This window comes from Clytia hemisphaerica, unplaced genomic scaffold (assembly GCF_902728285.1).
Source record: "Clytia hemisphaerica strain Z4C2 unplaced genomic scaffold, Clytia hemisphaerica genome assembly, whole genome shotgun sequence".
NCBI lineage: Eukaryota > Metazoa > Cnidaria > Hydrozoa > Leptothecata > Clytiidae > Clytia > Clytia hemisphaerica.
Genome location: NW_027103573.1, coordinates 1176634 through 1201439, shown reverse-complemented (window position 1 = coordinate 1201439; position 24806 = coordinate 1176634). Strand labels below are relative to the sequence as shown.

Here is a 24806-nt window from a genome sequence, read left to right as displayed (position 1 = left end):
AGATTTTTCAAATTTTAATTTTTTTCTCAAAACCTATCCTATCTTGTAGAGCTTTGAAAAAGAAAGAAAATGAGGGGTCATAGGCCTCTAGAGGATAAGTGGTTGTAAAGATATTCAAATTTTAGTGTCAAAAATTTGACTAAAAATGTCAAAAAAAGGTTAGGAAAATAGCTTGGAAAAATTCGAAAAATGTGTCAAAAAAGAAAAAAAAGAAATTTTCCAGTCATGCTTCTTCAATTTTGCATATCTCTTTTTCTAGTGTAGCTAGAGACCTGAAATTTGGAGGGAGAATTCTTTGATGGTGGTGTTAGAATATTATTATATATAAAATATTTGTAAAATATTTAGTATATTTTATCAAAATAATGAAAGATATATCTTTTTTTGAAAAAAGAAGACATTGCATTGTTTTATTTTTGTTTTTGAAGAAAATTAGCTTGGAAAAGGTTGAAATGAGTAAAAAAAAAAAGGTGGTAGGACCCATTTTCAAGGGGCCTCTGGAAATGGAGGAACAAAAACTTATGAATAAAGAATAAGTTTTTCTGAAAGGAGAAACCCCAAATGAAAAGAAAAAAAAATCCATTTCGGCAGAAATAAAAACTTTTTTTTTGGGACATTCCCATGCAAAAGAAGCAAAAAAGTGAACAAAAAAAACTACATGAAAAATGAAAGAATTAGAATTAGCGATTGTGATTTTTTGAATTCCTCACCCTTTTTCTGATAAACATACAAAGTTTCAGCCTTCAAACACATTTTCCTCCTTCCATTTCCATCTCCGTTTCCAGACACACATTTATTCATCGAAAGTTGCAAAATGTTTTTCTCCCGTCGGCAAACAATTTTCAAAATGTTGCAAAACGTTCGGCATTTTACCAATTTGCCCTCTAGCCCGTGTCCACAGTGTTATATACCGCTGGAAAGCTAAGATCACGGGCTTTCATTTAGTAAAAACCGGAACGCTTTAGCATACATAGAAAAGAAGTTCGAAGGGTTCAAAGTTCACGGAAAAATGAAACATTTGGTTTGACGTCAACGAAAGTTGTGTGACTTCTGGAGTCGCTACTTTTAGATTCCAAAAAAACAACCGAAACTCGCGAATTAGTATGTGTAGATTACAAATCAAAAAAGTTTCCACGATATTATCGTGCAAGTAACGAGTAATTGGCAATTTTTTGCATAACCAGGCAAAATTGCAAGGCCTGGAAATTCCTGATTTTTGGGGGGTCTTCAAATTAAAAAAAAACCTATATCACATGATAGAGCTCTTCAAACTGAGCAAAAAAGTGTATTACACCAAAGTCCCAACTTCTACGACCCTGTCTATGCCCCGGACAGTCCGGGGCAAATGTCTGGGGTCTGAAAAAAATAACTTTTTCCCCGGACCTACGTAAAAAAAAAACTAACTTTACTTACCTTTCTCTGTCTGATCAGGATCCATTTTTCAGCTTTCGGTTAGATTTTAGAATTTGATTGCTGAACAAACCACGCTTGAGATTTAAGGTTCAAATACAGGCCTCACACACGAAACGCCAAAATCAGGACATTACAAGATCTTTTGGAAGACGGCGTTTGTCCACGGAAGAATATTTCAATGAATTAGAAAAAAGCCCGCGCGGTCAGCGATTCTATAAAAAGCGACCGCGCGGGCTGTCTGGGGCGTCCGGGGTAGTCTCTCAAAAACAAATAATACGGACCCCGGGCACACATCAAAAAAACCCCGGACTGTCCGGGGCATAGGCAGGGTCGTTCTCTAGATCAAAATTTATTGGCCTATTTGTGGTGAAAAACTGATGGAAAGCAGGGAATTTCCCCACAATCTGCATTAATTTATGCAAAATTAAACACCTTTTTGAACACCTATGGTAGGGCTCTTCCAATAGTTAAAGTCTGTTAAACAGGGGTGGTGGCGTGGACGACAGTGGAATTCCGAGAGGCAAAATATTATTTTGAAATTCTTGGATTTCCAATACAAAAGCAATTGAAACTCCTGGATTTCCAATACGAAATCAATTTTTTGGTGGAAAAATCTTGAATTTTCAATATAGCTATACTTTATTCAAAATTTTGACAAATTATATATATGTAATTTCAAAGGATTCAAATAAAATATTGATCGGAATTTCCAAAGCATATTGAACTGGATTTCCAAGTGCTTTTTTTATCTGAAAATTTCTGTCGTGCACCCCCTACTGTATACTGGACGGTTTTACTTTCCTTTTCAGTGGTTTCATTTTCGATTTCAGGCCAACATCTTGGCAACAGGGTGCTCCCCCATAGTTACTAGGGTTTGTGGGAAAAACCAAACATAGAAAGTTTTTCAAATCCCTCATTTCGATTAAAGCCTGAACAATTCTAACTTAAACATGGTGTTTTTTTAGAGAAATCAACACTAATGTCACAAAAATTTGTGAAAAACCTTCTTATAACAGGTGCCAACCGTGGTTTAGGTTTGGAATTTGTGAAGAAGTTGGCGAGCAGAGTTGATATTTTATTTGCTGGATGTCGTAAACCTTCTGAAGCTTAAGTATACTCTTATATTGATTACATTTTTCTCCGAAGATATTTTTGAAGCAATTTCTTTTTCCATGGTTCTCTACTTAGGATAGTTTGTAGAAGACAATTTGGTTGGCAAACAATATTATCCTCTAGAGGATGCATGATCTCTCATTTTCGCTGCTATTTTCTACTTTCCTGTCTTCTATTCTGATTTTCTGACTTTCTCAAGTGTTCTTAACTGTTTTTACATATTTTTTCTAAAGTTCGCTTGAACCACCAAATGCAACCAAAGCAACCTTTGGTTTGCAAACCCAATGCCTAACCTCTTACGTTACTGAGACACAGCAGAATACTGTCATTCATAAATACTGTCAACTGCTCTAACTTGGGACGGTTGGTCGACTGGGACATGGGACTGTTTGATATCTGGCCTGTATTTTTTCACTTACTATTAAATCTCTTTGACCACAAATTTGTTTTGATAATTCCACCAAGTTTATCAATCATACTTTCTGTCATACTGTAACATGTCACAATATCTTCCACTACGGAATAACTTTCATATTTCGATTTAAAAGCCTACTCGCTGCGAAAGAGAAATTGTGTATTTTTTAATATGCCTTTCATTAACTCAAATCAAATGACTTTGGAGGTTTGGTGAAATGGTGGCCAAATTGTCGTCCCATGTTTTGTCAGATAGTCCCAAGTTAGAGCAGTTGACGGTACTTATAGCGTTAAATTACATACCTTAATTGAAATAGCTCCCAACCCTACTTGTGCCCCTACAAGGATCTCTACAGCACCCTAACTTAATTCAGAGTGTATGAGTGCCCCTAAGAAGGCCTTTGGCCTTATATTGTGACTCACAAGCTCTAACCCTAACCCTAACTGATAATAACTGAACCCTGTCTAGGTACGCAGACTGAAAAATTCGACTTGCATCCTGGAGGATGATATTGTTTCCCAACCCAATCAAGCAGTCATTCATTTAATAAAAGAAATCGTCAGCTTATATAAAAAATTTGACAAGAGTATTTTATTTTTAGGAATTGAATGAGCTTAAAAACTTTCACCACAATGTTCATATATTAGAGCTAGGTAAATTTCATCCACTCTTTTAATAAATATTCCGTTTTCATGAAACTCTGAGTTTGAAACAAAGATATTGTGTCAACTCTTTATTATAATAACGCTCTATTTACTGATTGAGCACTCTACGAGGAGAAGATATACACCCTCTACAGTTTTCATATTTGTTAAATATCTTATGGACTTGGCTAATTTTTATTTGGAAGATTTTTAACCAGGTCTGTCTTCATTGTCTATCTTTTGTCAGATGTCACTTGTGAGAAAAGTATCCAAGCTTGCATTGAAGAAGTCTCCAAAGTTTGCGGTGAAGTCGGATTGAGTTGTTTGATCAACAATGCAGGAGCAATAAAGAAGCCGGATAACAAAGTTACTGAACTATCATTGGATGATCTCAAACGTATTTTTAGTGTTAACACCTTTGGCCCGTCAATAGTTTGTAAGGTAGAATAAATAGATCTTAGCAACACGTCCTTTAATTTGATATTAAATTTTTCCTGGCACTTGTACCTCTAGATCAAAAATATGTGTCAAACATTATTAGTTGATATATATGGTCTATTTGTATTTGTTCTTTTTTGTGCTGATTTATGCAAATTATCTCCACTTGATTTCGTTTTCCTGACTTTCAATTAATTGATAGTCTAAAGAAGTGTTTTCTTATAGCATGCACTCGTTATGCTCCAACAGGCAGCTATGAAAACATCTAGTGATTACATCATCTCAAAGCCACTAATCATAAATATTGGAACCATTTTATCTTCGATTGGGAGTGTGGAACGATTTGGACTCTCCCATTACAGCTACAAAATGTCAAAGGTACCCTACTGTGTTATTTCTTTAGCTATAGGCTTAACCAACCTAGCTCTCTGCTTTTAAATTGTTCAAACTAGCATAGGAAAGATCTTTCTGCCAACAGCCTGGCCTCTTGTCTGGAGAAAAATGACATTGGAAACTATTCTATTTTAACTGTATTTGATTGCTTTTAGAGTTCATTGAATATGTTTACAAAAATGTTGTCTTTGGAGCTCAAACAGGATGACATCGGTGTTATTTGCATCAACCCTGGTTGGGTTCAAACAGAGCTTGGAGGTTGGAATGCCACTTTGACAGTTGAGCAGTCAGTTGATCAGATGTTAAAAACTTTATCAATTTTGAAGCCTGACCAAATGGGATCACTCATAGATATTGATGGAAGTATTATTCCTTATTGATATTCCCTTTGGAAAAGCTAATTCATATTCCTGATATATTGTCAATCAAAATTGTCTTCAATTAACCTGAATCTAGCAAGAACTAATTTTGGCAATCAGAAAAAATCCTAAAAAAGATTTTTCAAAGATTCAGCAAGAGACTCATTTTGCTGAGTCAGCAATTTTTTTAGTTTTAACAAAACTATTTTTAGCGAATAGTTATATTTTTGTTGTCTCAGAACAAGTGTTTTGTGGATTCGGGGCTGTTCCAGGAAGTGATAGAAAGTTTTGGCATGTAACTTTTTGTGGCAGAGCAGCAAATTTTCAAATCTTTTATTAGTTTTGGTATCACAAACTAGAATAATAAAGCCCAAATAATTTTTATGCTTTCATTTATAATACATACATCTTCATCAGATTTTTTTACCATACAATATTTTGAAATATAAGAATTTTTATAAACAATATGAATAATATTATGATGGTAGAGAGTTTTGTATATTTTTATGCACACATTGTATAAATCTCACATATATAATTTGGATTTTTATTATTTTTAATGATTTTCTCTGATTCTCTTCAGTTTCTTTCTAGTTCTTCACTTTACCTGCATCTATTCTTCATTTATCATGTTTACAGAAAAATAAGAAAATATGTCACAAAAATTTGCGAAAAACCTTCTTATAACAGGTGCCAACCGTGGTATTGGTTTGGAATTTGTGAAGAAGTTGGCGAGCAGAGTTGATATTTTATTTGCTGGATGTCGCAAACCTTCTGAAGCTAAGGTATGAATTTATTTTTCAGTGCAAGAAAAGATCTTTATACTCTATATACTAACAGCAACGGACTAGCAGTACTTTCTCCTCATAGTTCGCCAACAATCGCTGTCTTACCTTTCAATACGCCTACATTACAGTATATTTCTTTAACTATCAACTGAGCTTTTCTGAGACAAAGCATTTAGATTGAGTCAACTCATCTTCAGTTTAAGACTTCAAAGAGAACATTAGTTTTTTGTAGCCTGGAAAGAGAAAAGGTTAGTATGTAATTGGAAGTGTCACTAATGTTGCATGCCTGTCTATGTAGAGGCTTTGTAGCTGTGTATAAGGCTTTGAGGTTATAGCAAAATTTATAATGATTCTTATATTCCTAATTTGCATAGTTGATTCATTTTTCAGGAACTGAATGCTTTGAAGGATGTGCACAACAACATCCATGTGGTGGAAATAGGTTGGTGAAATCTGAAAATTCAGCCGGGAAAATCCGAATATCTGGGAGGGGAAAACAGTAAATTCAATTAGAAAGAACTGAAAGCTCGGTTTGGATCTGAAAACTCAATTGGAAAACCCAAAAACTCAATTGGAAAACCTGAAAACATGGTTTGTAATTATTTACAGTTTGACACACTCTTTTTGTTAAAGTATTTTCATACTTCTCTTACATCCACTCTGACCAGGTTATCTGAAAACCCAGCACTGCTGTTAACGAAATATAATAAATACCATTTGGTCAAAAAGGTACAACCTATCAAACAATTGCAACAATGTTTATTTATTCAGACAATGTAGTGGCTGAACAATGGACTAACTACCCTTCTTCTCCGTTTCAGATGTCACATGCGAAAAAAACATCCAAGCTTGCATCGAAGAAGTCTCCAAAGTTTGTGGTGAAGCCGGATTGAGTTGCTTGATCAACAATGCGGGAGCATTAATTAAACCTGATGACAAAGTCACTGAACTGACATTGGAAAAATTTAATCATATTTTTAGTGTTAATATCTTTGGCCCCTCAATAGTTTGTAAGGTAAAAGGTGTTTGGAAATCTCTTTTCTGTTTAGTATTTTTGTTAATTCAGAGCTTTCCTTCTTATGACGACTAACAGTAAGAGAAAGTTTCATTCGATTTTGAATCTTTTTGGTAATTCAAAGAGAGCACCTGGCCTCCTGGACTGTAAAATTTACAATGATCAGATGAACTATGAAACTGTGGGAGTATCCGATCCTAATTCCAACTGAACTTTCTCCCATTTCAGCACTCGCTAAATTTACTCCAACAAGCTACCAAAACACATTCAGATCAAATCATCACAAAGCCTTTAATCGTTAACATTGGGTCAGACTTATCATCAGTCAGCATTATGGACCGCAATATGGGCTTCTACTATTCTTATAATATGTCCAAGGTATTGAGATAATTATATCACACTAACAATCAGTTCTCGACTCGCCTGTAGTTTAGCCATTTCTGGATACCGTTCTGTTGAATGGGGTTGTATTAATTGATACGACATTACTGTATCACAAAAGAGAATATCAAGTTTAGGAAAGCTCTACCTTTTAAGGGAATGAATTAATCAATTAATGCGAATATGGTCTTTTTTCGCAAACGTAAATTTCGCAAAAACTTGAAAATTACGGTTGTTTGCATTAATAAGTTCCGCATTTTTTTTCTAAATTTTTCTGATTTATGAGGTGTAAACCCTAAATATCGTTTTCTGGGCTCCAGGGCATAAATAAAGCACTTGTATATTTGACATTATTCTGATACTCAATAAGTGCCTAAACCAGATGTTACCTTAAGAGAAGAAATTTTGGTGGGAAGGGGCCCATTTTAGTGCAATTTGGCAGAATTTATTTTGGCGAATTGATTAAAATCTCTAAATTTGGCAAGGATTAATTTTGGCGAACGACACGTTATTTGTTAAAAATTTTTAGCTGAGAATCGAGAAGGACAGGCGATTTTAGGGAAAATGGAGACTTAAGTGAAAGAAATTTAATCTAATTTAATTTTGGAATTTTGGTGAATTTGGCAAGATTTTTAAATTTCTTCCCTTAAAGGTAGAATGCAATAAAGAAAGACATAAAGCAATAAAGAAAACAAGATTCTTAAAATCAATAGTTCCTCATTATTATAATCATACCAAATTATTTCATTGGAAATTTTTTTGGTTTGTTCTGCTTCTTGAAAAGGAAAAAACCTTTTCAAACGCTATTTCACATAATTCCGTAAAATCTATAAAATGGGCCTATTCGCATTATAATTTTTTCTCCAAAACATAAAACTAATATTCCTGAGAAATCTTGCAGCGAAACAATGATAATGTAACCTTCAGAAAGCTCCTTAACTTTTCTATGTTTTAAATTTGTCTAACTTTTTAGAGCTCTTTGAACATGTTTACCAAAATGTTATCGCTGGAGATCGAACAAGACGGTATTGATGTCATTGCTATCCACCCTGGGTGGGTACAAACAGATATGGGCGGTGCAAATGGCACCCTCACTGTTCAGCAATCGATTGACATGATGTTAGAGACGTTATCCACCCTCAGACAAGATCAAAATGGAACCTTGATCGATTTCAAAGGAGAAACCATCCCATATTGAGTTAGAATCAAACCACTCGAACATGCATTAGAAATCTATTAAATAGATATTAATATTATTTTTAATTTAGAATAAATTATTTTTACAGGTTACAGAAAAATAAAAAAATATGTCACAAAAATTTGCGAAAAGCCTTCTTATAACAGGTGCCAATCGTGGTATTGGTTTGGAATTTGTGAAGAAGTTGGCGAGCAGAGTTGATATTTTATTTGCTGGTTGTCGCAAACCTTCTGAAGCTAAGGTATGAATTTATTTCAAAGCAAAAGAAAAGTTAGTGCAAGAGAGAGCTATTGTAAAAGATGTAAATACTTCTCATTGTAGCTCCAATCACAATCAGCGCATGCCAATAATAACATACTGTACTTCAGGTGTATTGAAAGATTGTAAATATCAGACAGGGATTGTTGGCGAACTATGAGGGAAAAGTACTGTTTGTCCGCTGCTGCTGTACAGGCTGTGTATAGGCTTTGATGTTAAGCAAAGTTTATTATGATTCTTCTGATTTTGTATTGTTGATTAATTTCAGGAACTGAATGCTTTGAAGGATGCGCACAACAACCTTCATGTAGTGGAAATAGGTTGGTGAAATCTCGAAGGTCAGCCGGGAAAACTATCCAGGTGGGAAAATCCGAATGGCCGAGTGGGGAAAACATTAATTTCGATTAGTCAATTTGTAACTGGGGAGGGAAAACAGTAAACTCGATTAGTCAATTTGTAACTGGGAAGGGTAAACTCAGCTTGAAAATATAACATACGTTATTGTATATATGCCTCAAAAAAGATTGAAATATCTCTTTCGTAGATGGGATTGATGCCAGCAGGTGCCAATACTATACAATTTCAAACTAGTCCTGTACTATCCTGTAGCACAATTTAGTTCTATAGCCATTCGTGAAAATGAACCACCACGGTTTCTTTATCTACCATTCACGCTGAATCTGTTGGTAGCATCGGATATTTGATTTCCAGACCTCGAAAAAAACCGTTAGTAAAGGGTCCCCTTGATAAGTTCAATCGATTCACTAAAAATCGATTTACTCGAAAACTGCAGGAGATTCAAAGGGCATTTTCTTTTTGTCAATTCTACACCCTATTAGAAGCATAATATCAAAAATTGACTAACTGATCTAAGGGGTGGCCTACGAAGTGACACAATTCACTACCTCGGCCGATAGTCTAGTGTTCTGGATCAACTGCTTGACCCCCCCCTGACATTTTGATACATACTTTCAAAATGTTTATTCAATCAAATAATGTAACGCCAGAACAGTGGGCTGGGGACTAACAACACTTTATTTTTTTCCATTCATTTCAGATGTCACTTGCGAAAAAAACATCCAAGCTTGCATTGAAGAAGTCTCTAAAGTTTGCGGTGAAGCCGGATTGAGTTGTTTGATTAACAATGCAGGAGCTAACAAGAAGCCGGATAACAAAGTTACCGAACTATCATTGGATGACCTCAAACGTATTTTTAGTGTCAACACTTTTGGTCCTCCCATAGTGTGTAAGGTAAAAAAGATGTTTGCGATTCTCCAAGGTTTCTTGTCTCGCCCTCTAATTTGAGCCTCTATGATTCCTCTATTTGTTACTCAAACTAACACATTTTTTTCTGCTCAGCTTGGAAAGTCATACTAAACGATTCCCTATAATTGTTTTATATTTAATTCCTTTAAAAATGTCGAATTACAGAGAGAGTTAATAGCGAGATTATGTATCGGAGATATTCTACGGCTACGGTTGCGGGGCTGCCCATGCGGGTCGTCACCAAAGGCGACATGTCGTTGTCTACTTTGCTCTGTACGGGAAATACACCAAAACACCGTATAAGCAAAGTCGACATAATGCCGTACGTCAAATATCGGACTTGCTTTCACCCGCCATTACTTGCCTTACTCGCCATTTCCCTCGCCCTTCAGCCGTAGCCGTAGAGAATTCCAGATACATAATCTCGCTAATGAAAGCTGTGTACACGAGCTTCATCGCCTGAGCTTCCTCTCTAATCTTGATTTACTTCATGGATCTTTCAGCATTCCCTATCATTGCTCCAACAAGCTGCCAAAACACATTCAGATCAAATCATCACAAAGCCTCTTATCGTTAACATTGGGACTGGTTTATCGTCTGTCAGCAGAATGAATCGCGATATGAGTTGCTATTATTCCTATAATATGTCCAAGGTAAAGATTTCTTGTTACATTAGCAATTATTTCTCGACTTGCCTATAGTTGTGCCATTGTTATAGTTTGAAAGAGTTTAAAAGAATGTCTAAGCTTTCTTTAAAATTTCAGAAAAATCTTGTAGCGTAACAATAAAAATGGAGTCTTTGGAAAATCTAACTTGACGATCTTCTGTTTGTTATTTGTCTCTTGACTTTTTAGAGCCCTTTGAACATGTTTACCAAAATGTTATCGCTGGAAATCGAAGAAGACGGTATTGATGTCATTGCTATCCACCCTGGGTGGGTACAAACAGATATGGGCGGTTCAAATGCCACCCTCACTGTTCAACAATCAATTGACATGATGTTAGAGACGTTATCCAATCTCAGACAAGAACAAAATGGAACCTTAATCAATTTCAAAGGAGAAACAATCCCATATTGAGAGAGACTTGGTTAAATGGATTATTTTATTGGGATGAGAGGAGAGAGACTCCAGAGACGAGAGGTCAAAATTGCAAAAAAATTTGTATCTTATTTAAAATAGAATGAAGTTTAGAGTGACTTCGTCTATTAGAGTAACAAGTGAAATAATATCAAGCTGATCAGGGTAGAGACATGTAAGCTGTCAGTTAGGTAAACCACTAGAACGTTCATTATAATAAATCTTCCTAATATATTTTTAATTTGAGATAAATTTTTGTATGATAATGTAAAGAAGAATGTTTTTGAAAGTTTTACGAGTTTTTATGGATTCTACCAACCGAAATTGTGTGAAAGAGCAGATTTTAATGATTTTAAGGCGATTATTTTAACATGACCTAAAGATGATGGTTAAGATGACCTTTTGGTTCGATTCTCCATGTTTATAATGTTTGTATGTATTTTTCAGGTAACAGTAAAAATATCAAAGAAATAAAAACATCAATGAACATGACGGCCAATGAATTTTCATTTTCTTGTGATCCAAACTTCTGCAGTGTTTGTGGTTCAATCCTCCCTCTCCCCGTCACTGGTTCAGATGTCCTCTCCTGCAAGTTATGCTCAACTTCCATCAGTGTAGATTCTCTTGAAGGTATCGTCATCCATTCGTTCAAGAAGTTTAATCAACACAAACTCAAATCATCTGATGAGATGGAACGAATGAAAGAAATGGAAGAGAGTGCGACCAACCATGGACCTGTGGTCAAACGAGAATGTTCGAAATGTCATCATAAGAAAATGACATATACGACGCGTCAAACGAGGTCGGCCGATGAGGGCCAGACAGTCTTTTTCACATGCTTGAAATGCAATTTCACCGAGACCGAATATTCATAATGATTCTAATCGATATTTTTCTGCTGGAAATTTGATAATAATTTTAGCTGGAGAAGGTAACAGTTTCTTGTACTTTTTGGAAATTGGTTGTACTTGCGTGAGTTATTGATATGCTGAAATTGTATCTTACATTGGTATTATTAGATCGATGGAAGACAAAATACTTAGTTCCATTGTCATTGCATCATAGCTAGATGGTTATGCACTACGAATATCTTTTTGGAACAAGATGTTTATAATTCAATGTCAATTGATTTTAAAAGCTCTTAAGCTTCTTACATCTCATTCAAACACACTGATGATAACTGTATCATACAGCTATATAATCTATTTCCGATTACGTAATTACAATGATTTTTCCTCACAGTTTTTTATTCCGTATGATTATTTATGGTCTTTGGAAGAGATGATATCTACACATTTGTAATATATATTTGAGCAACTCTTGTTATGACTTGTTGTATGTCGTTAAGAAGGTCTTAGTTCTATACATTATTATCTATATATGCAAGATTTGAAATGAATTGGTATTCACAATATCTAAACATTTCCAATCATATATATTTAGTCTTATACTTCTCTTTCAATACCAATTTGTTATGTCGTTGGAAAGGTCTTAATTCTATACATTATCTATTCAAGCTTGAAATTAATGGTTATCCTAGATTTTCTCCCTTCAAATTTTAAATGTCCTGTTAAGAGATTCCACAATATTATTGACACGTGTGCTTACAAGAGTATGAAACTTGTACTTACCACTGGCCTTTATATACCCCTGGAACAAGCTTAACCCGTTATCTTTGATCGAAGTTTTTCTGAAACTAGTACCCTCAAAGAAGCCAATTAACGTCAAACGGCGCTAAATCATTAAAAGTATTCGACTAAAAGTATGATACGATAATCTTTCTGTTTTAGAAGTCGTAGTAACAGATCTTTATTTTATTTTTCAGACAAAAAATAAATAAGAGATTATTCAATACAGAGCTAACTGCAACCATGAAGTGATCAACAACTGAAGAAAAATTAGCTTAACACGCTGACACTGAGGTACAATGAACGCCCGAGTACTGGTGGCGGTTGTGGGCGTTTTTGTGGCGTGTGGCTCCAATGTTTTCTTTCTTGAACATTTAGTCAAGTAAGTCTGTTCGTGAAGAAGCAAACGAAATCCTTAAACTTGTATACTTTGGAATTTACATGGTGATATTTAGCTAGAGCTTCTAGTAGTAGGGGGAAATTTGTAAAATTGCTCGATTTTTTTAGTCAAAGCATTTGTTATACATTCTTGGAAAGCTAAGGGGTAGGGTAATCGAAATAACATGAGTGCCAATTTTTTTCGGACACTTTGGTGTTTTTTTCAGACAAATATGATGGTCTCATGCAAAATTATAGGGTCAAAATTTAATGAAAATTTTAGCTTGAGAAAAGAGAGACCTGTTGTTTATTTTTGGAAAGCTCTCAAAAAATTAAGATTACAGATATATTACGAGTATAGGTGATTTCTGTACCTTAATCAAGATATTGACCCTTAAAAATAGTATTTTTCAGCCAGAAACAGCTATTTTGTCCACTTTTTGCAATTTTTGAAGCTCGATGTCTCGAGTTAGGTAGAGAAATCATCTATTCTTGCAATATATCTCTAATCTTAACTACTATTACCATACTATAGAGACTGCTTCTTGTTTACCAGCTAATATATGTGATTCATTCATTCATTATTGTTCGATTTTTTTCAGGTTTTCGCCAGGATGTGGGCACTTGGTTACGTTTTCACAATTCTTTTTCACGGCGGCTTTCCGTTTCGTCACTGTCACTAAATGTGGAACCGTCCAACCTGTTGTTCCACTTAGGTAAGTGACTTGCTGCTAGTCAATTTAAAGGACGACATTTAACGTAGCTCCTACCATTTTTTTACACAGCATTTTAGACAAAAGAAAGAATAACTTTCTTCCCTTTCGTAGTCTGAATCGCTGACCCCTATAGATATACATGCTTCCTATGCGAGAAACATTCTTTACTAGAGGATAAGCAGAAGCCTAACCCTTAGATTCCACACAAGCACAAATTCTAAGTTCTTTTGTTTATTGTGCTTTGTAACTATAAAGGTACGCCTCCTTTAACTTATCGAGTTACCGTTGACCCATTTAGTAACTTATTGAATGAAAAAGTTAAAACATGGTAAGCCTCAAGACCTGGAGAAATACCTTCACTGTGCTTCATCTTGCTAGATTTTTTCCCCGCAAAGTTTTTAATTCAGTGCAACCTTTCCCTTCGTAGACGGTTGAGATTTTTCACTGGAATTTCCGTCCTAATTATAAGCATTGGAAGCAAGAAATTTATTTTGCTTTCAGGTTTACTAACAAACGTGGACACTCACAAGATTCGCGCATATCTTGTAATATACAATTTCAGTGTTTCTACCACACAATAATATAATAGCTATTTTATCCCATTTGCTTTTAGGGAATACTTTTTCGCTGTCTTGTTATATTTCGCGAGTTCATTGACTGGAAATCTGGCATTTCTCTTCAATATTTCGATGCCCATCCAAATGATCTTCAAATCGGTGAGAACCTCCAATTTTTTTCATTATCTAATTTGTGGTTTCAATTCCCTTCTCTAGCCCCTTTTCCCTACTCTGTACCAGAGTGTATCTCACGTTTATCGGTTTGTAGTATCGCATTTGATTAAAGAAATTCCCTTACGTAGACCTTTGCGATGAAGTTTGATTTATAGATAGGAACACTTCTCTCATCGTCCCCCTCTCACACCAACACTTTATCGCAGCGGTCGGTTTGAAAAATCTCAAATCGGAAAAGACAATTACAACAGACCCTCTACGGCAATGAATTTTGAAATTAGCCGTATATATTGGGTCTGTATACAGACAACCTTTTCCCGTGTACATCTTTTACATACACCCGTGAATGAACATAGGACAAATTATTCCCTTCCAGAACGAAAAATTCATCCCCTACTTCACTTAGTGTTACAATTCTGCCAGGCCTGAGCGTCCTAGTGCCTCTTCCTTTATTTCCAAGGAAGATTTGGAAACTTATTTTTCAGATTTTGGAAACGTTTTCTTGGTGTTTAGGGGTCAGTAATGGCAAGTATGTTGTTGGGAATTCTTATCCTGAAGAAACAGTAAGTCTTTGTGCTTTTGTGGCTTTCATATTCAAGTTTATGGATTCTCATGCTTTATTTTCTCGCTAAAACTGTCTATCTAACAGACCTGCTGTTGAACTTTAAGGAAGTTGAATATTTACTTTATCGTTTAGTTTAGTTTTTCATACAAAAAGTTACATGCTTTTATGCGTATCCCAGAATATGTCTAAGAATCTCTGAATACATCCTTCTTTCGAACTATTTTCATTATCATTGAGGAATTGGTCCCTTATTAAGCCTCTTGCACAAGTATTCCATTAATCATTTTCAGGTACTCTACATCCAAGTATGTTTCCGTTGCCATGATCACCATCGGAATTGCCATGTGTCTTCTTCTCTCCTCCGCTGATAAGGTATCTTCAGTCTTCAAATATTTTATAATTTTTTCAAATTTTCATTAGAAGAATTTCCACAGCCTTGCGACTTGACAAAAGTTTTTAAGTGCAGAAATTTGTGGACAAAAATTTATTTTCTCTTATTGTAATTTCCTTGGCTTATGTGTACTTGTCCTATATTAAAATGTGGAAAAAGTTGTCCACACGCTACGGCTCCTTTTCGCTTTTGAGCGAAGCCGTTCTATTGGGTAAACTCGATTTATATGTCATATCTAACCAATAGAATGGCTTCATTTTTTTTCGGAGTGAAACATAACTGTTACTTGGGAATATGGTTTATGCTAAGTAAAACATTGGATTATGTGGAATTCATCGCACTCTTCGTGATCTCATCAAGTCACATCTGAACGAGGTCGCTCATTTGCCATGGTTTTTGAAGATGAATTTCAAATTCTTATTTTAGCCAAAGAAGGCGGAAGAGCAAGGAGACATGTTTTCTTTCATCTGTGGTGAGAAATTTTACTTTTTTTCTCCCTCTCTCACGCTCTCTGATGTCTCAAATATTGTACACTCAATACAGTGAATTTAAAAGCGAGGCCCATCTCCATTTCCTCCTAGGAAATGATTTTGGTGAGAACTGATTTTTCCGAACTCGAAAAATTAAAATAATCGACGCCTCGCTTATTAGCAATTTTTTTAAGTCTTTTTTTTCACCAAGTTTTTTTACCTCGAGTCAAACACACACTCTTTTCGGGAGCTATGACACTGTTATTATAGATAATATCTGATGACAATTTCAATTCTTTTTCCATTCAATAGGCCTTAGTTTGTTACTGGTTTCCCTGTTCACGGGCGCAAGGCTGGGTATAGCACAGGTATTTATACATCTCATAATCAGACAATCGGGTCCGGGTCGGGTTCTTAACGTCAATGTCTTGAAACAAAAGGTTTCAACTTACCACCTAGGAGCCTGAACCTTTCATTTCAAAAAAGTCCCGAAAACCCTAAAAACACTTTGTCTGAAACATTTGTTCTGAACTTTTCATGCTTTTTTGGGGTGTTTTTGGCAAAAATCATTTCCCAGAAACACCTTACCTCTCGAGGAGGTGTGTTTTTAGTATTTCTTGTGTTACTGGGATTTCCATAAATTAATCTCAATTTTCTCCATAAAATCCAAGTCAAAAATGCATTTACCTGAATCACCGGCAAGTTTCTGAACTATTCAGTGTTTTCTCTGGTGTTCAAGATATTTTTTAAGATGATTTTGAAGCTCTTGCAGTGTCCTGTCGGAACCAATTAGATAAAAATCGGGTTGAAAATCGAATTAAAAATTCGGGAACAAATTGGGAAATTTAGCCAGTCGGGACTTTTTTAACAGTTGGCTTCAACAGGACTTTCGGTGTTTTTAAAAACTTTAAAAACTGAACCATTCGTGTCCAAAAGTGTTTTCTGCAAATCAGGTAAGCAATGTGTTTTTAAACACATGAATGGTTCAGGCTCTAATCCACGTAATACAGTAATACAGTTGTTACATAGTAATCGTCAGCCGTGCAAAATTACTCGAATCTGATTGGTTTAGAGGAGTGCGATTAATCGTTAATTGCACTATTACCACTTTTTGCACTCTTCGGTGGGGGGGACACTTTTCTAATGTCAAAAATTTTCCATTTTTCTAAAAAAACTATGATTTACTAATGATTATTTACTGACGATTACCTCGGAATCGTATGTTTTGTCGTGCAATTAACGATTAATCACTCGTAACAAAGGAGAAAATACCGTATTTTGCACTCGTCCTTCGGACTCGTGCAAGTTACTATTTTCTCCTTTGTTACTCGTGATTAATCGTTAATTGCACTCCAAACCATACGATTACTAGTACTAATACAATAATCGTAGGTCGGAGCTCGATTCCCACTCGGTGCTGTGATTCACTTGGCAAGTGAATGTACCTTCGCCCATGGTACCCATGCCATGTGAGGGGAATTGAGTAGACAGAAACTCAAGAAGCCTGTCGGTGACTGTGCTAGGTATCGATTCCACAATCCATCGTGGATGAGGTGAGAGTCCGCTGGCCTTGTTCCCTAGTGGTTCACGCTGGACTTAACGCACTCGATCCAAAAACTGTGTGTCAGTGTCTCGCAAGCTGGTCGCAGTATAAACCATCGCATAGACGGTTCTAATGAGACGACTCCTAAACCGCTCAATACGGAACTGGGTGTCCTCTGCAAAGAGCAGCCAGTCATCATCATGTAGTATCATATACAATAATTGTAATAATATCAGGCTGTATAAACTATAATTTGTCTCTTCCATTATTATTTGGCAAAAAAGGGGAATTCCCTCAAAACTTTGAAACCGCTAGTGATTTTTTAAGTGCTTTGAAGTACAGTTCGGAAGTAGAGTTTTAACATGAGACTTACTAAAATTCGTCCCTTGCATTATTTTTCGCTTGTTATGTCTGAATCAGTCGTTTATCAAGTATGCTTAACTATACTTTCCATACTGTTATTTCACAATCTCATTGAATTTACTTCGTTTTAGCAAGAGGTTGTCAGTAAATTTGGAAAACATCCAAAAGAAATGACATGTTATATTGTAAGTTTTTATATAGGTTTTACTTAATTTTACTTGCATCCGATTTCGAGAAGGCTTTAACTTTGGACATTTTTCTGAAAAATCCACATAATTTGAACCCTGAATTCCTGATATGAGTAAATCAAGATTACCTTTTTTTCCCCTAACGAACGGAGCAGCCTAGAAAGGCTTGACTTGTAATTCTTAGTAACAAACAGCCGTTAAATTCCGGCTGTTTTGGGTGTTTCCGATGTGAAGAAATTAAGTAATCTTGGCTTACACATATCAAATAAATAAAAACTTTGAAGGAGCTTATGTAAAACAATTTTTTGTCCGTACAGCCTGCTCATTACCGACATTTCTTTTCTTTGCAGCACCTGTTGAGTTTACCCTTCTTCATTTTCTTCGCAAAGAATATCATGAACCAACTATACATTTTCTCACAAGCCGGTATGAAGAACTTTTTATATTTTCTTTGATTCTTTTCGTATCATCCGCCAGTGTTTTTTTTACATCTTCGATATTTTCTTACGAAAAAGGGTGAGTGAAACGATCAAACGCATACTAGTCTTGTCCTAAATATATAAATTTATAAGAAAAGTGTTTCCGGCTGAGGGTGAAATATGCTTGGAAATTTTCCAAACCTGAGGATATCCTTAACATTTAGTCGATTTTCACCCTGATATTCTTATAAGCAATATTTTTATGAAAAAGGTGTAGCCGCTATTCCACCTATTATTATTGTCTGTTGACTTCGAGGTACTTTAGCGTTTGCATTTACCATCTCTTGAACAAATTTTTTTTTACGATGTGTGAAAAGATTTTCATTCAACAAGACAGAATTTGAAGCGGTTGGTTAGCTTGTATCTATATTATAATACGCTTAAATCGGAACTCTCTCATTCTCGCATGAGGCTTTTTCGCTAGCGATTTTTAAATACACGGCAATTTTTTTCGCGCCTTTTTGATTGTATATTCAATTCTATTCGCCAAGTGCACTTCCATTCAAGAGAGCACATTTCTCCTTGATGGAGAAACACAACTGACTGTGCAATAGCACTATCAGCATAATTTATAGTTTTTTAAAAAAAAGTTTATGTCGGTTATGAAATAATTTTGATTCACATGGGAATACGTCGAAGATGAAATTTGAGTTTTCAAAAAGACATCATATTTATGATTACCCTTGAGATTAATAAAGCTCCGATGACATTTCCCTTCTATTTGATACTCTGATAAAAACATTTCAATTTAATGGACTTGACAATATGAGAAAAGTTGATGACTTATTCCCAATTCAATTATGAAATTTTTTAATCAATGTTTGCTATTGAGATAGCAAAATGAAAACGCTTTTAATTACGCATTGAGTTTAATTGTTAAATAATTGTTGACTCTGTTAAGAGGTATTGAAAAAAGGCACTCTTTATATTCCACCGTAAAGCACTGTGGTCTTTGGAGTGATCGGTGTTGCCAAGTACCTCTAATACTGAATTTGAATTTCTATTGTTTTTATCTTCATCCTTGCGTGAGGAAAATAATAGTCTTTCCTCTCCCAAAAACCCAAAAAAAAGCACGTTTAAAGTATGACCGATTTCTCGCGAGAAATTTTTAACTCAATTTTCACCAATATTTGCATGAGCATTATTTTTAGCGAGTCAAGAACATTATTGTTTGAAGGTTTTCAACAAAAGAAATTATGACAAATTTATACAATTTAATAAGGAGAAGAAAAATTAAAATTCAACTAAAAATACTTTCACCATATTTTTTAATGTGCATTAATTTTAGTGTCCCCTTAAAAATTTTAAACATCAATTTTTACGAAAAAGGCCTAAATTTAAGAACATTTCTTCTCGCAAAATAAGTACATTTGTATACAAATCCCTACAAGTTTCTGAAAAATAGAAAAGCGAGCGAAGCGAGCGTATTAAAAGGAGTAAGAAGTCGTCTCGGACGACGCCTGGTCGGCTAGTTATTTTATAATTGTGCTTTACATACGATGTAGAAATTATTTTCTAACACGCTAAAACTCTGAAGGCCGAGAAAATTTTCATCTGGAAGGTTTAAATTACGGAATTTCCCCCAGACTGCGTCATTGCAATATCAGAAGGAGAGAAAAAATAAATCAATAATTTTGAACGTCATTTTCGTTTGACAGAGTTGGAAGCAGTTGATTGGTTTCCGGTCAAAGTACCATTAGTGTGGATTTACTTCGCACTCAATATCTTCACGCAGTATCCTTTTCACGTCCAAGAATTTAGTTTTTCCAAATTTTAGGGTTGCAAAGAAGACTTTATTTTGTCGTCCGTGTGATCTAGTAAAGTATATTAGTCCCGATGGGCCGATTTTTAGATTTAAATAAAGTTGACGCTCTACAATACGATATGCTTCATTATTCATTCAATATTCTATCAACAATAAACTCTCATAAACGACCCTATTATTCGGAATCCGTTAAATAACGTTTATTTGATTAAAATCTTATTCCCTTGAAAATCGAATTAGAGAGCATCAACTTTCATCGGAAACACTGCGTTTGCCGAGAGTATGGCGAGTTGAGATTAAGATCATATTAAAATGTTCAAATTTATATAACTGGTGTGGTCACTCTTTGAGTATTAGAATTATTATTTATGAATCTTCAACCTTTTTTCAAGTCAGAAAAAGTGAAGTCTTAAGATTTCCCATCGACGAGTTTCAAAGCAAGTCTATACAGTTGACGCTCTCTAATTCGATCTTCAAGTGGAATTGGATTTTCATCAAATAAGGGAGCTTATCGAAGAAGGGAACGTCGTTTATGAGAGTTTTTGGTTGACGAGGACTTTAAATTTTATCGAATAAGGGAGCCGATCGAATAGTAGAACGTCGAATTAGAGAGTGTCAACTGTAGTTGTATTGTATTGTTTTATCATCATATGTCATTTTGTACCCACTTAAGGTATGTGCAAAAACAAAATGTTATTCCAATTTTCCTTTACAAACCCATTTAAAAAAAATAGATTTTTATGTGTGACTTCCGTAACTACTTTGACATCGGAACTGTCCGCTCTGGCGATTACCGTTATCTTGACACTCCGGAAGTTCATGAGTCTCATTGTTTCTATTGTTTACTTCCGCAATCCGTTCACTTTTTACCACTGGATGGGTACGCTACTTGTGTTTACCGGAACTCTCATCTTCTCGGAAGTTCCGCAAAGAATGTTCGCAGCGAAAGAAAAACCCGACCAAGGAAAGAAGGATGATTAACTTCCAGGATGTAAAAGTGTTCGAAAATCGAAATGGAATATCCAAAATGATCAGTGAAAAGAAAATCTTTAAAATAGTAAGATTTTGATACATTGACAAATTTTGTAAAAATGAATAAAAACACAAAGTATGTTAAAGTTGACAATGCGAACGAGGTATAAATCAGAAATACTTGAAAACAAATTTTGCTTTATTCCTAAATCATTTATGAATCATTTCGGAGAACAAAATGGAAGCTTTTATGTTTTTGAATTTTATTAAATACCAATGATTAAAGTTCTTCCCTCTCGGCGAAGTATAAAGAGGCTTTTCCATCTAAAAATTTTGCAAAATTCACAAAAGTTTCAAGATTATGTGTAATTTGTTGTGTTAAGTCTCCAGCCCACTGGAATACATTTAAATGAATTTGTACCCACACATTTTTGGAGTAGATAGCCCAGTGCTTATAGATTATGTAGATTATGTGAGTTTTTAAAACTCAAACTTTCTTTAATTTATAACTATTTCAATGTATTTTAAAGACTTTTACTGCATATTTTATAAAATTAGTATTCTAGTATAGACTTTTATTACCTTAACGGGGAAAACTTCGTCGGGAAAAATTTTCGACGGGGAAAAATTCGTCACTGGCTGGTAGTTGGTAAATGCATTAAGGCCGGGGAAAATATTCGTCACATGTCCAAAATTTCGTCACTTTTCCCGGACGAAGTTTTCCCCGATAAGGTATGTTATTTTCGAATTTGGTATTGAATAAGATAGAGGTAGTGAATTATCGGTGAATTATTTTTATTTGTTTCTTCATTTTTGACAATATTCATTCACCTAGGATACAAAACTTGTTCGAAAATGTTTATACAAAATATCACAATTTTACACTTTCCAAGAACATTTACTCCGCTAGACACCGAGTAAATACATTACGCTTTCGTATCATCAATCTCTCTCCATCAATGTTTCATTATGGGAAGACTTCTCGATTTTCTTTACGTGCATCTGTTTTGCCGAATTATGCTCTACCCTTCGAATACGACTCCTCCTTCCCCTCGACAACGAAATTTCAAGATTCATACAAGGTGAATCAGCATCTTTCTCAAACGATCTCTTCACACTTTCCATCCGTACTCGCTTTTACTTTCATCCAGAATCTTCTCACTCGTTGATTCCTCAACAGAATTGTTGTTCCCATCAACAGAATCTTCTTGTGAATTCACACTCCCTTCCTCTGGGAATTGTTCTTTTATTTCCTCCTCAACTTCCAGTTTGGCGCGCCTTCGATTCAAAACTTTAAACAATTGATTCTCATCTTTAATCATTCGAGCTCGATGTTGTGTCTTGCTCACATTTTCCCGCACATCTACCGCTTTCTCTGCTTGAATTTCAGCATCCTTTTTACGAAAACTTGCGCGTCGATTGGCAATCACGCCCATATCAACGCCCTCTTGTGTATCAGTCCGCCTGAATTTCTCTCTCTGTGAGGCCTCATCGAAAAACGCCTTCGTACGTTCCGAATGTATCGAACCTTGAATCTCAGATGCCTCAGTTTTGCTAAATTTCTCTCTTTCGCTTGCATCTTGAAAAAATGCTTTCTTCCTGTCCGATAATAAGGATTCTTGAATTTCGGACGCTTCTGTACGTTGAAATCTTCCCCGTTCGTCCGCGTCCTGTAGAAACGCCTGTTTTCGATCATGCAAAGTTGTCTCCTCTAAATGTTCACTCAAAGCTGTCGAAGTTTTATCGACTTTCTCTCGATTTTTTGCGTCATCGAAAAACGCTTTTTTCCGTTCGTGAAGCGAGCCTTCGGTGATATCATCCGATAGACTAGAGCCTCGTCTATTATTTCTCTCCGCTGCGTCATCCAGAAACGCTTGTTTTCGATCGTTCAAAGATGTTTCATCTAAATGTACAGATAGTGCGGTAGAAGTTTTGATCACCGTTTCCCGATCACTGGCGTCGTCGAAGAACGCTTGTTTGCGCGCGTGCAATGAGACATCGATTTCCTCCTCCGCTCGTTGCGCACGTTCCAATTTATTCCTCTCCTCATACTCACTCTTAAAAGCTTGTTTCCGTTCGTTCAATTTTTCTCGGATTACAGATCGGGCTTCTTTCTCACGATCGGGGAAAACGGGGACACTTTCCCAGAATTCTTCATCGTCAAAAGTAGATTCACCGTCACCTGCTCGTCCAATGTCTAAAATAAGAATTAGACAAAGTAAACAGATAATTTTTTACAAAACATGTCGTTTTACCTATTTTCCACTTCATGACTTGAAACGTGCTATACATCTACCGGGATGAGAAACTGTCAAACTGTCAAAAGTCGACAAAATACATAGTTGCTGAACAGTTCTTTGAGTTTAATATTCTTCAGACTAAATGATGTCTTAAGCCTTGTATTTAGACTCTCAAGCTAGATTTTGCTCGACGTCAATAAAGCAACTTCAGTATTTTTCTTCTTTGATTTTATAACGAAACCTTCTTACCTTGGACTGAAGTTTCCATTTAAACTAAAATCTTATATACAAAACGTTGCCTTTTGATATCATCTACAGTAGTTCTAATTTTCAAAGACAGAGAAATTCACTTTTTTGTTCGCTTGTTATGATGGTATTTTGAAAATGTTCGAAATGAGAGATTTTCTCTGCAAGCACAGAAAAAGAGAGAGATAAGAAGAAAATTCCTTACTATTTCTCAAACTTGCATGTGTCAGCCCTTCTTCCATCTTCTAACATATCCAGTGGGTCTAGACTGAACGAAAACGCGTGAAACGCCAAAAACCTTGAAACGCAAGACCTCGAATTTGAATCAGTGCTCCCTAGGCTTCAAAACTACAACAGATGCCGAAACCTTTTTTTACTGCTTTCTCTTGATGCTCATAAACTATTTTTATCAAGATAAAAACTTGATTTAAAAACCTTTTTTTATCTTTCATAAAAAGAATTGCCAAACTGTCGATTAATCAACATCACAGCAGCATCAAGAGATATCAAGAAAGTTTTTTTTTTTAAGAAACTAATTGCTCTAGATAGACCCTTGCAAAGCTACAAAGTACGAATTTGTCTGCCTAACGTCATTTTACACCTTCAGATAAACTCCATACTGATACAACTCGGCCAAGATATCCATGAAAATTCTACTCTACACCAACCAAGTCATCATTCCTTATATCTTGTGAGTTTTTCTTCAAGACTTGACGTACAAATCATATACATGCTTTTTTATAAGAATGTACTCTCTATTCATATCGAAGTTGGCCAAGAAATTAACAATATGTTTTTGCTAAGAATATCACCATCATGGAATTTGGCAACTGAACCTAAGAATGCCATTTTAGAGCATTTTTAACTATGAACAGCCGATAACCCCTCATTAAGGCCAAAAACTTTCACCGCAAGTCTGAGGTATTCTAACAACAAACGAAGTTCTTCACGCTTAAACTCATTTATCATAACGATAAAGACATTGAGATGTGATTGTGTTTTGATTACTCGTGCAACATTCAACGCTGTGTCGTGTACTACGCATGCACTGTTGTCTTACTGAGTTCTCCTGGTGGAGAAACTCTATGCTTGGCTTGAATCCAGTCATCAATTCTAAGATGATTAAGTCGATTTCTCCAGGAAAATCAAGGTCGAATTAGCCGTTTTATTTTACCAGGAAGTAACAAAGATTTTAGGTTCAGTATAATTTAGCCGACAAAGTCTGGTGGAAACAAATTGTGTACCTACTCTTAGGTTCCAAATAAACGGGGGGTTCGAATAAACGGGGGGGTTGGAAAATTTTCTAGATTTTAATAAACGGGGGGGACCTAATTGCCGGGGGGGGTTGGAAATTGTACTTCTGAAACCCAA

At 35.5% G+C, this 24806-nt stretch overlaps 6 protein-coding genes across 7 annotated transcripts; 5 read left to right on the top strand and 1 right to left on the bottom strand.

Annotated features, from left to right (window-relative positions):
- The first annotated feature begins 2392 nt into the window (after positions 1 to 2392).
- On the top strand, positions 2393 to 4796 carry LOC136801112 (uncharacterized). Its single transcript, XM_067057734.1, has 3 exons — positions 2393 to 2504; positions 3833 to 4026; positions 4572 to 4796. Exons 1-3 carry the CDS (start codon positions 2393 to 2395, stop codon positions 4794 to 4796), a joined length of 531 nt encoding a protein of 176 aa, XP_066913835.1.
- A 582-nt stretch (positions 4797 to 5378) lies between these two features.
- LOC136801181 (C-signal-like) lies at positions 5379 to 8245 on the top strand. The gene is made up of 5 exons (XM_067057818.1): positions 5379 to 5560; positions 5954 to 6005; positions 6385 to 6578; positions 6807 to 6956; positions 7933 to 8245. The coding sequence occupies exons 1-5, from the start codon at positions 5429 to 5431 to the stop codon at positions 8155 to 8157; spliced, it is 753 nt and encodes a 250-aa protein (XP_066913919.1). The 5' UTR covers positions 5379 to 5428; the 3' UTR covers positions 8158 to 8245.
- Positions 8246 to 8266: 21 nt separating this feature from the next.
- On the top strand, positions 8267 to 11043 carry LOC136801180 (C-signal-like). The gene is made up of 5 exons (XM_067057817.1): positions 8267 to 8398; positions 8684 to 8735; positions 9473 to 9666; positions 10185 to 10334; positions 10536 to 11043. The coding sequence occupies exons 1-5, from the start codon at positions 8267 to 8269 to the stop codon at positions 10758 to 10760; spliced, it is 753 nt and encodes a 250-aa protein (XP_066913918.1). The 3' UTR covers positions 10761 to 11043.
- Positions 11044 to 11248: 205 nt separating this feature from the next.
- On the top strand, positions 11249 to 11635 carry LOC136801111 (DNA-directed RNA polymerase I subunit RPA12-like). The gene has a single exon (XM_067057733.1). The coding sequence runs from the start codon at positions 11249 to 11251 to the stop codon at positions 11633 to 11635; it is 387 nt and encodes a 128-aa protein (XP_066913834.1).
- Positions 11636 to 12585: 950 nt separating this feature from the next.
- On the top strand, positions 12586 to 21738 carry LOC136801179 (UDP-xylose and UDP-N-acetylglucosamine transporter-like). The gene is made up of 11 exons (XM_067057816.1): positions 12586 to 12770; positions 13369 to 13482; positions 14096 to 14198; positions 14727 to 14776; positions 15069 to 15150; positions 15596 to 15641; positions 15952 to 16007; positions 17677 to 17730; positions 18084 to 18159; positions 19871 to 19946; positions 20712 to 21738. Exons 1-11 carry the CDS (start codon positions 12688 to 12690, stop codon positions 20956 to 20958), a joined length of 987 nt encoding a protein of 328 aa, XP_066913917.1. The 5' UTR covers positions 12586 to 12687; the 3' UTR covers positions 20959 to 21738.
- LOC136801178 (myosin heavy chain, clone 203-like) lies at positions 21728 to 23838 on the bottom strand. Of its 2 annotated transcripts, none has more exons than XM_067057813.1 (2): positions 23641 to 23838; positions 21728 to 23146 (listed from the first exon to the last, which is right to left on the bottom strand). In XM_067057813.1, exons 1-2 carry the CDS (start codon positions 23675 to 23677, stop codon positions 22062 to 22064), a joined length of 1122 nt encoding a protein of 373 aa, XP_066913914.1. In that variant the 5' UTR covers positions 23678 to 23838; the 3' UTR covers positions 21728 to 22061. The 2 variants fall into 2 exon arrangements, with proteins under 2 accessions (XP_066913914.1, XP_066913916.1); XM_067057815.1 differs by lacking the exon at positions 23641 to 23838 and adding an exon at positions 23439 to 23538.
- Positions 23839 to 24806: the final 968 nt, after the last annotated feature.